Source organism: Nymphalis io, chromosome Z (genome assembly GCF_905147045.1).
Source record: "Nymphalis io chromosome Z, ilAglIoxx1.1, whole genome shotgun sequence".
Lineage (NCBI taxonomy): Eukaryota > Metazoa > Arthropoda > Insecta > Lepidoptera > Nymphalidae > Nymphalis > Nymphalis io.
Genome location: NC_065918.1, coordinates 70653 through 83011, shown reverse-complemented (window position 1 = coordinate 83011; position 12359 = coordinate 70653). Strand labels below are relative to the sequence as shown.

At 35.3% G+C, this 12359-nt stretch overlaps 1 protein-coding gene across 2 annotated transcripts in view; it reads right to left on the bottom strand.

The window, feature by feature from the left end:
- Positions 1-12209, bottom strand: part of LOC126780195 (nostrin) — a 30517-nt gene extending 18308 nt beyond the window's left edge. The window contains exons 1-2 of one of the 2 annotated variants that reach the window (XM_050504458.1): positions 11995-12209; positions 10417-10649 (exon numbers count right to left, since the gene is read on the bottom strand). In XM_050504458.1, the coding sequence (XP_050360415.1) occupies positions 10417-10436 (20 nt within the window). In that variant the 5' untranslated portion in view covers positions 10437-10649; positions 11995-12209. The remainder of the gene's footprint in view (positions 1-10416; positions 10650-11994) is intronic. The other variant, XM_050504459.1, reaches the window with a different exon arrangement.
- Between the last annotated feature and the right edge of the window lie 150 nt (positions 12210-12359).

The window sequence follows — 12359 nt, the reverse complement described above, 5'->3', positions numbered from 1 at the left end:
TTATCGTATAAGTTACTATAATCCTCAAAATAAACTGCACTGACATTTTCTTCTAAGATTACAACTGCTGACGTCGAAGCGGGTTTTTAACGATTAAGTAGCCCTCAGTGCTTTCGCTATCTCACGGAGGAGGTGAAGTAACGGTGCTTATTGCAGTGCTCGCTACTAACTTAAGCAATGCAAAATATGAATACATACAAATCAATAGGTTTTTTCTATCCACATCCACCACGCTCGCGCGTGCGCATCGGAGCGCGGGACCCCGCTAGCGGCTAGCGGTCTAGTTGGTGGCACGCTACGAATGTTCGACTATACCGATCATGATTTTACATTTATCAAAATCAAAATGTCTTTATTCAAATACACTTTTGCAAGTACTTATGAATCGTTAAGCGCTACCACCGGTTCAGAATGTGGATTCTACCGAGAAGAACCGGCAAGAAACTCAGTAGTTTACCTAGTCCTTTTTTTTGCTAAATAAAAAAAACAATTTGTATCAACTACATACACTTAGCTCCTGCACGAGATCCAGCAATCATTCAATCCACGCACTTTTGTCAGACATATATATTCAGCAACAGAGTAGGTTTTACTAATAAGATTATTTTTTATAACTAATTGAAGCCTACTTTGTGGCAACTCAAGTATAGTCTGAGGAATTTTATTAAAAATGCATATTCCTAGACCTAAAAACGAATGATTAACTTTATTAAGACGGAAGCTTGGAATGATTATTTTATATTTATTTCTAGTATTAAATTGATGTATTTATTATGTTTATTGTGTTTCTTTTCTACAAATAATATAGAGAATATTTGCATAAATACACCGCGATTCAACTGTCATAACACCTTCTAATTCTTTTGGGCACGTACTTCTGAATCATGAAAATATGTCATTACTTTATAATAATTACGCATCAACTAATCGCCTGTACAGGTGTCCAGCGGTTGTTGCCAGCCGATCATTTCCTAAAACATTTTTTTGTTTAAGACGTGTATGTTCGACCCAGTAGCCTACCATATACGGTTTTACAATAATAATAAAAAGCGATCGAAGCAGGCCCGAAGGTCAGCCGCCTTCGGACAGATACGACATTCGAGAGTGGCCGATCGAATGCCAGATGCGATCCGCTTCATATGTTGCCCAAAACTTATTGCCAACCTAAAATTTATTAAGGATAAGTGCAACTTATTATACGAATCTGAGCGATGTTGATTTTAAACACTTCCGGACAATCTATTTATCATAGTTGGTATCACCGATATCCACACGTACAAAAAATATTAATAAAATTACACATTGTTATTTAATATACATTCACCCATCGATATATTGTTTGGTGACGATGTTAAAAAACTATATTGAGCCATTTATAAATTATTAGTAAGCACTAACAAAAGAAACTAAACGCTTTAAAAAATAACTGAAAAATATCAATATCAATCAATATAACTATTTGCAATAAGAAGACTAAATCGTAACCGTTTGACCTACCATACCTAGATCTACTACCTACCTACTATAGAGCTATCTCACACATGGACGCCAGCGCGATGATATTATTATACACTAGCTGACCCGTGCCTACTTCGTTGGGCGGTAAACATTTTTATTTGTGATCTATTGGCCGAACATTAGTAAAATTGTCTCGCGTGTTTGATATATTAAATTATCTCTTAAACTATGCAACCAAAAAACAATTTTATCTAAATAAAATTTCCTTGGTAATAAAGCAATTTATTTTTAAATAGATTGACGTGTTGTTAATTTAAAAAAAACCGTCTAATAGAATACAGCAATACTTGATATTGTTGTGTTCCGGTTTGAAGATTGAGTGAGCCAGTGTAATTACAGGCACAAGGGACATAAAATCTTAGTTCCCAAGGTTGGTGGCGCATTGGCTATAAGCGATGGTTGACATTTCTTAGAATGCCAATGTCTAAGGGCGTTTGGTGACCACTTACCATCAGGTGGCCCATATGCTCGTCCACCTTCCTATTCTATAAAAAAAAAAAAAAAGAAATATCACTCAATACATAACGACACGGTCGTAATGTATTGAATGGTCCATAGCTATTTCGTATTATCATCTCTTTAACCATTGATCCAAATTATATGCAGTAAAAGGAAAAAGTATTTTGTTTTAAGCTCTTGAGACTATAAGTTAACTTATTTTTTAAGAATTCATAATTGTTGATAATATGACCATTAAACATGACCTAACGATTTAAATTATTTTTTTAATATAAAAAACTACTTTTTGTGACTTAAATACAAAAGTTAGACATATGCTGTCGCTGACTTTTTAGTAGGCAATATCAATCTCTACAACTTTTCTTTATAACTCAATCATATATCTCTCATCGTTAAGGTCGTGTTCGTAAGAAACGTTATCGTTCGACCGTTTCTTCTCCAAGTTACTTTGCAAATATAATAATAATAATGTCCTCCAGCCCGATTTCGGCCACGGCGGCCAATCTCAAGAGAGATTAGCCAACTACGCAGGGGTTATTATAGTGCCCAAGTGTGTGAGCAAACAAAGATGCACTCTCTCTTCCCTCACTCTCATAATCCGATGGGGCGGCAATCCGACACGACCAGGAAGAGTTCAGGCGCAGGACCAACGTGCTTTCCGAGGCACGGGAGTGTACACTCCAACTCCACACTTCGAACTTCCAGACTCCGGGCAGCTACTGAGAATTTTCTGACAGAAAAACCCAGTAACTTTTTATTGGCCCGACCTGGGAATTGAACCCAGGACCTACAGGTCTGCGGCCTTACATCAATTCACTAGACCAACGAGGCAATCAAAAGTCAGTTTGCAAATATCCCACTACTACGAAAAAGTCTTATTATTTTTCGGGTTAATTTATAACCTATGAATGTTAATTTATAACCTATGTGGCTTTTTATTGGTAAAAGAATTTTCCAAATCGGTTAAGTAGATCCAGAGATTACCCCCCTCCCCCCTACAACCTCACAAACTTTACCTGTTTATAATATTAGTATATATTTAAAAAAATATTTTCTTTAAAAGCAAGAAACATAACTCCAATCTTAAAATTATTATTTCTCATTCCAAATTATCTCTTGAAATCGATAATATTCAATATGAATTTTATTACAGAGGAAGTTGACGTCGCGAAAATGGAAACTTGATATGAGATATATCAACGAAACAATATACATGTGTATATTTAGATCATTATGTTCAAAAAGTGAATGTAAATACACCAAAAGTAATAAAATGATAATCGGCTCCAACGGTGACAAAATCGTATTGCATAATCTGTGACAATCAAATTTATACGTTTCAAATTTTGGTAATGATTACGTCAGAAAAACCTTTAGATTACTATTTACTGTTCCAATCAACCAGGGACAGTGCTCAACCGGATTGAAAAGAAGATGGAATGTGACCTATTTGTCTTATTTATTAATAATAAAATAAACGTCTCACTTTTTTAAATAGTCAGTCAGAAATTACTTTCACGGTTGCCGTTAATGTCGTAATGTTACAAAGCCGTGTTAACAGAATTATGAACGAATTCTTGTATTTAGTTATGTTTATTTTATAAATGAACTTAAGAAAGAGAATGATTATTAAAGCTGTACTTTGACGTAAACAGGCACAAACACCCTAAATAGCTGACGAACGAACGGACCTCCGTACGAACTACGTAACGAATGAAACGTACGTAAATGTTGCCGACAGCAAATCAACCGGTTCAATGTATAAAAAAACACGTCTGAATAAGGGCCGTGTTATGTATCGACATTTTGTGCACAAGTTCCAGCTTCGTGGTAATTAAGTACAGTGGCTACAGTTAGTATACAGGCCTTGAAACACTTCGGATTCCATTAATATTTAGTGTTAAGAGACCCTGAATTAAATGATACTAATGAATATTTGTATTTTGATATCTGATGGTTTTTCCTTTCGGTTTAATTACTGCGTCCGCAGTCCGCAGTCCACAGTCGGCAGAATTGTGCGCCGTGCCGGAGACCGGAGCTCGATTCGACCTTGTGATATATTTTTTTCGACCTGAATAGCAATAATTATTACTTATAATATTGTTTAAATGTCTATCGCATTTTTTATGATTGCTAAATATATTGTTTTGTAAACATACACTAAAAATAATAAGTGTTCGCTGAGTGGTTGAAACTAGAATTTGAATTTATGCGTGACATTTTTCTGGTATTTCTGGTCAAGTTATTGTTTCCCAAAAGGCTTCAACTCGTTCAAACAAATATTAAGTATAATAATATATACCGATCGATCTCTGCTGCAAAACGCTGCGAGCGTATCCAGCACTAATCAAATATCTCAAAAACATGCAACAGCCAATGTGTAATATAATCTACACTAGGTACCGATACATCTCGAAACTATTGACTTTCGTATGTCCATAATAATTTGCACAGTATTATATCAAACGGATCAATTTTCTGTGAATCCAGAACATACAAAGAAACAACTCACGCCTCCTCACACAATATTAGTATGATTAAATCGCCAAACACATTCATGCATTTACAAAAGCAGCGGCAAGAACCAATGACGGCTAGATAAAGAAATTGCAAGTAATAATAACTTCACTTTGAAAAAGATAAATAAACATCAGAACTTTCACTACGTTGCGGTTATATTGTCATTGTGTCGCGATGGAAGACGTACCTAATACAGTATGAACACAGGCATTAATATAGATTTAATAGTTTTTAATGTTATTTTTTGACGTCATAGACGATGCGCGCATTTCAAAATGACACATCACATAGGAAAGGATCTGCCCGCGCCGAAGTCCGCAGCTCTGACTGACAATTGACTTTAATGGAAAGGTCGCGATAATTAAATTACCGTCCCCGTTCTAATATGCGGTACGGTGAACGCCTAATTCTATGCTCACTAACTCCATGACAATAACTCTTGATAGTATGTGTTCAGCTGTCATGTACAAATATCAAGTTTTAAATGCAGTTGGTTCATTCCGAATATTGATTTTTGTTTATTTATTTGTTGTGTAGCGATTAAGATAGGATTAAGGCAGAGTAGAGTTTCTGGAACAGCCGAAATAAGTTTGGAGAATTGTCTAAATAACGTATGTTACTTTTTAAATAAAGTTTGGAGAATTGTCATAAAATTGTCAACAAACCGTCGGAGTTGATAATTTACATTGATAAGTTTATTACGAGTTTTGGTTTTACTATTCATATACTGAATCAACGTTAATATTATAGTTTACATCTAATTATAGACAGGTAGGTACCTAGATTTAAATTACTTTAATATTACCGAAGTCTTAAAATCAAATAGAATGAAATGGACACTGACAATCATGTCGCTTTCAATAACTCCGTCTCTTGAGCGACTGCAATCGTCGTGGAAATCAGCACAAAGGTATCGTATCTTCGTCGATACTCTTGTTTCAGATCAACGAGCGGTCGCAACATAACTGTACGGGTGGCCCGATAGTCGCGGGGCGCTAATGCTCTGAAGGAGGTCAGTGGAACCTGCGACCATTACTCCGAACCCGCTGAGAAGACATGTTACCTACAAGTCTCCTCGGCGAGTACTTGAAATTCTACTAATACATGTTATCTTTTAACTTCTAGGAAGAAAAGTAATTAGATCGAGCACAAGAACTAAAAAGCTGTTTAAACAAACTTTAATGAGACAAATCATAAGAAAGGTCACTTGTTGTAAGCACGCGGCCACTAGCTAGTTTACACAGTTGTAGTATAGCCTGTGTTATGTAAACAATTACTCGAGATATAACTGAGAGAAGTATAGAAAGAGCGTGAAACCGGGTAATACAAACGACAGCCGCTTCCTGGCTACCCAGTGGCAACAATAACGCGAACGCTAGACAATGGAACGAAGCACGGGCGCGGAGTGCGGGCGGCGCGGGAGTGGGTAGTGTCTATCAGATGCGGCCGCCTATGCCGGCACAACCTCGCTGCTGATCGTCATCGCATGGCCATTGTTATTGTATTCTCGGCCGTGAATGCCTCGTTACTCCTACTGCAGACTAGGTACTTACCTTACAAGCAGTAATAAATAATATTTGAATTATCAATTTTAGTATTTTCATATTTTAATACTATGTTTTCCATTTATATTATATATTTTATGATATTTAAAGACTTGGTTAATTATTGAAAATCGATTACACGGATTGAAAATATGATTTATTATTATTGATATATACCTAAGCTTCTAGAAGATGTTGATCCGTATGGTTGTATATACATTATTTACAAACGGACACCTAAGATTTAAGCACAGTAGAATTATTTCCAGCCAGTGGCTCGCAGCGTTACAGGCGTGTTAGTACGCTATTGTATTAATATTAAACATTTAAGTATTTGAGATACTTTCGCGCAATAGCTGGTACAGTAATTAAATAGAAAGTGAAGAAAGACACCGACAATCTACAGCCGTTTATTTCCAGTAAGCTAATTGATGTGTCAATGGTAGTAAAGGTGGGGTGTTGCACGTACGGCGATGCACTTTATAACTAAATGTCGCCTCAGGCCCGTTATCGACCCCGACTATTATGTTTACATAATATATTATTGAAATAATGAGATAAAAGTAAATTTTATAATACAGTCAGTGTACAAGGTTACTAAGTAAGCTCAACGCCAGTACGCCTGTTATTCTCTGTGCTGACTGCTGTAAACATAGGTCATAGTAAAATGTAAAAGAGATGAACCTTTATAATATAAAGGCCTTGTTAAACTCATCAATACACAACCTCTTTGTGGTGCACTGGTTATATGGTCTGTAGGCACTCTTCGGAGTACCTGCCGGCCATGAGGAACTTCAGGCAATCTTCTGATCAAAAGAGTGGAACGTTGAGCGAACTCATGCAAAACCTCCTTTCACGGAGTAAGCAGGGCGGTCTAGTCTTTTTCCACTAGTGAGATTGTAACAGTCTGGAAGAAGCCATCAGAGCGGAAATGGTATAGAGGCCGAAACCCGCTTGGCTGAAACGTTTCCTAGTGGTGGTCCTCCAAATACATGCCTCTCAGACTGGGGGTCCAATAAAAAGCAATTAATTTTCCGGTCTTGTCACATTAACGACCTATCGGATTATGAGAGGGAAGGAATAGGTAACGAACTTTGTTTGTGCACTCACTAGTGCACTATAATTTTTTCTGCAGTCTCCTTTGAAAATGGCTGTTGTTGCCAATATCGACCAGGAGGACGTCATCATACTATATAACTAAAAATATTGTAACATATGTGTACCTGTAACCTTTTGTGTACTTTCAATTTTGGCAATGTTTACTTGGAAAACTCCCAGAACGACAACGTCCTTTCGATAACATTGACATAATAAACTATATTATATCAAAAAATATGCGATATTTAAACATACATACACCTTATACAGTCCCCGACCCCCATGGAACTATTATATAAACTACCATAATATTAATCTTCCATATATCTTTTGCACTGCAAAACTGTGAAATACTTTGCCTGAGTCTGTGTTTCCCGATAGGTACAACGTTGGTGTCTTCAAATCTAGAGTAAACAGGCTTCATATAGGGAAGCGTGCTACATCTTAAGCCGTGTCGATGCTTATATACATCAGGCAAGTCAACAGTCAAACGCTGGCCTATAAATAATAAAAAAAGTTTCTTCCAATTAGTTTACTAGTTTTTGCGTAAACTAAAAATAACAAACAAGTGAACAAAACTTACTATTGTCGTAGAGATTAAGAGACAATTAAAGTAATGTCCTGATTCACTAATCAATAACACTAAAAGATATCGACCAATAATTATTGTGCTTTAAGGTCCATTTAAAATGTGATTTGGATCGATATGTCCTCTAACTGAAACACTCAATCATTCGATACTGTGGACACGTTGTCGTGTGCGAGTTGCTAAGTAATAACTCGCCTTTACTTTGCAAGGCGACCATAGTTTGACAAGGTAGGTACATCTGTGCATACACACTACAAACACTCGTACCTATATCCGAACATAGTAATTGGTAGCGATTTATATTATTTTTGTCATTGTATTGTTTACTGACGCAATAAAGACAATTCTTTACTTTTTGTTTATAGTAAACCAGTAAAATATATCAATAAAGCGTAATACAACACGCTCTTCATATTGTTTCATGCGTTTTTTTAAATGTCTAGTAACATTTGTAAAATTGCTGGTTCGAATTGAATAGTATCAGTGTTAGCAATATTTATCAACATGAAGCGTTTAAAATTAATATCATTTATTTTGATAAAGATTTATACTTTTATAACAATTAAACTAAATTACAGATAACTATCATTATTTTTTCTTTTCTTCTAACAATAGTTAACAAAGTATATTGATGGTATTGATGGTTTGGTAGATACAGAACGACAATTTAGTAACTGTTTAATACTATTTGTAGATATTTAGTGTCATTTGTCTTTTATATATATATATATATAATATGTGTGTATATATATATATATACACATATTTTCCTGTATTTGACTTAAAAATTAATGTCTGTCTGTGAGTTTAAAATAAATAACTGCCTCTCTCCAAGGATAAAAAAGAGAGGGAAAAAAGTAGGGGTTGAAAGGTTTTATGCAAATTGTTTTTTAAGTTTTATTTAAAAAGTTAGGCAGACTGACATAAATTTGCCACCTGATGGTAAGTAGTCCATCCAGCACAGACATTGGCACTGTACAACTAATAATCTGTCCTTTGCATAGCCATCTCCACTTTTGCTAGTCCCGTCTAATAACACAAATCCGAAGTTGCGTGAATGTGGTTGCGTGTTACGCTTTCATGTTTTAATTACTCGACGGCTAATCTTAGAATTTTGCATACTCTTTGACAGAGTTTTGGAAAAGGACATAGGGTCCTAACGGCTGTTCCTCGCATGCGGGCGAAGCCGCGGGCAGAAACTAGTTACAAATAATATTCAAGGCCAAATACTCAGACACCAGGATAAATTATAAATAAAAGCGGTAAAATATTTATAATAGTATTTTTATAAAATACAAGAATAAATAAGTAAAAAGACTATTTTAATAATGAAAATACTGGAAATTGAAAATAACATAACATGACCGCGTCAACATTATCTCTCATCATCTCACAAGGCTCTGATAAAACGCTGAGATATTATCTGCTTAGTTATATTTCTTTAGCCGTCCTTTAGGAAATTTTGAGCTATTTCCTGTATTCTGATTCTTGCCAAATGTCCATAATAAGTGACAATGTAAGCCTAACTTTTTGAAGATGACCTCGTCGTCTCGCTGACATTGAAGGTTACCACCACAAATAAACAAAACTTACCACCGAACATTTATAAATAAATGAACAAGTAAGTACATTAGCCTTTAGTATTTCCTCCGAAATATCACTTAACTGCCTTGAAGGCTTGCAGCGTTGGTAGAAGCAATAAATGAGTTTCAGGGTTATCGTAAACTCATTTACGGCCAAAATATAGAACGGAACTCGAAAAAAATATGACGCTTCGTTAAAAGCTTTATTAAAAGCCGCTGTGCATTTATTGTGGGAACTTTATAATGGTATATACAAGTGTTCGCTTTAGTTGGCTGAGGTTCGTCTTTATTCTCATTTACAAATGTTACATGGTGCACAGTCGGAAGAGCTTCTTTCTTATACATACTCTAAGCTAATATTGAGGTTGGGGAGAGATTGGTAGTTACGGCTAGCTGCGGACTACCTTGACTATAACGTGACATTACAAAATATAATATTTAATTGAAGCATTAATTTTTTCGTTACCGTTCTTATGTAATGCAAGCTAGTGTATTTTATTTAAAAGCACCTTTTACAATAGTTATACTATTGAGGTCTGACGCAATCAAAAACAATGACAGTTTTTTAAAAAAAGACTGACACATTGATATCAGCAGTGCTTAGGTTTAAAGTGATATTTTTAAGAGAGTAGGTTTACAAGTCTTGTTTATCGATATAACTATATTTGTGAGTTAAAAACGCGGAAAGTTCTAAATGGACTGTCCAAAAGTAATCATTGCACCAACGCGACGATGTTTGGGCTTGGGAGAGTGCTTCGAAGCAAAAATAACTCAAAGTAAATAGTCAAGTATCGTATCTTACGGCATGTAAACGGCCAAATGGATCTCGACACTCGTAGATATCTTCTCATTCAACTCGTAATACAATGTTTTAGCATGAGACGTATGTATGAGACGAAGTAATTTCACTTTCTATTTCAACCGGAGCGCTAAGCTAAGGAATTCAAATAGCACATTTTACAATAGAAAATTTTTCTTACATCATACATGAACATTTATGAACTGTTTTTATACAAAAAATATGACCACAATAAAGTAATTACGTTACTTTTAATAATGACCAATAATTGATTATTATCTTGTAATGAAATATTGAGTTCAATACCTTTTTAATATATTCGCCATATCAACTTAGCACCATTAACACTAAAGCACCTTCTTCGTACACATATTGTTCTAAACTAAACGAACTCAGCTCTCGAGTTATCTCGTGTGTTTATCAGTGACAGTCTGACAGATCGCATTCTGTCCCTTATCGGCTGCCTGAGGACACCGCGTCAATCATGCAGATGAGAAGATACTGCCGAGATATCAGATCTCATTACAGCATCACGTGGCCTAGTGGGAAAAGCAAAGGATTAATTACATCCCTGCATTCAATTTTGGTAAAGCGTTGTTTTGCTAAAACGAATGTAATTATCTACGATATTGATAGTAGGACACTATATTTATTCATTCATTGATTGTATTTTAATTGTTATGAAATAACCATTAAAAAATTAAAAAAAGTAAAGCATAAAACATGTAATGCGTTTAAAATGAATAGAATTATTAGGTACCTATAGTTATTATTTCCACGTTATATTACCTTTCTAATGCTTTCTTCTCATAATTACGTATCTGGCAAATTAATATTACCCGAGAAATGCGGTATGAGGCGGTGTATATAACATAATTATTCCCATAATTGGTAGCGCAAGTCTGTAGGAACCGCGTTCCAGCAGAGGACGCATTTGTCAGTCTGCCTTTCAAAAATGGTAGAAGAAGGAACACTGTTAAATTTAAATATCTCGACAACAAGGTTGCCTAATAAAAGATGTGTTACTTACAACAGAAACGAAATAAATGTGTAATTACTTATTATAGAAATTGTAAAAAAATCTTTAATGTTTGCAATATATTATTTATTAAAGATCTTTTGTTTTAAAATCTTTAAGATAATGTCTTTTAATAAAACGTGATAATGTTATGTAAACGCTGCATACGCTCACGTTAGGTCACAGCCAGAATTATGTAAATAACTGTAGCTTTAAATATTATAGGCAGTAGTAAAATAGTGACGACTAGACTCTGGCAGCACTTGCTGGTAACGTATGATCAAATATTTACTCATTTCTAAAAATATTGGCTACGAGTCCACTGACGTTTGCGCTGTCACTACAGGAAGACCTGCCCCTCACTATTTACAAACATACGCGATACGTCGCAATCGCATCGTTTATCAATTCTTAGCCTTCTATTAAGATGCGAAAACGATTATGTGTTTAAATAAAATTCGATCGGGACTCGCGTACTGTATAGATACAGTAATAAAAATATACATCGTACTAGGTTACTCACTTATTAACAGATATTTAAAATGAGAATAACTTAGTGTTAATACTATATTCTGTCACTCTCACACTCACACTCATCAAGAGAACACAACATCTGTCAACGAATACTCGATATTTGTTTTTTCAGTCCATCAAACTGAACTTTGCCATTCCAAAGTATTTTCATTTTTCACTCGACTACAAAAACATGTTCTTATAAAATATATTTCATATCTTACTTAAAGCTAAATGTTAACAGAATGCTCTTAAATGATTTATCTATCGACAGCTAACTATGTCAACCAACTAATGGAATATTGTCAACTGTCAAGCTGTTGACTATAAATAAGTAAAATAGCCTCACTTACCGAAAACTTGAGTGGTGTAAGAATGCTCCGATTATGAGTAAAAGCACATATGATAAATCCACTCACAAGCCTCGAGGCGCGGTTATTATCACTTGGTTTTCTCAGAAGGAAAACTAATGAATTTAACTGCGAGAGGTAATAGCTAATTCAGCTTGTCACTGCAACATACGTCTAGTACAGAACGGGGCCGAGGTGCGACTGAGTGCGGTGAGTGAGCGCCTCCGCGTTGGTCCCGCGTGCCGGACAATTTAGCAGCAAACTGCGCTAGCGCGGGGATCTGACCGATTCTCCTCGGTTTCTCATAAAAACAATATACTTACATCACAATCTTATGCTGCATACAATTATGAAATATTGTTTTTTTT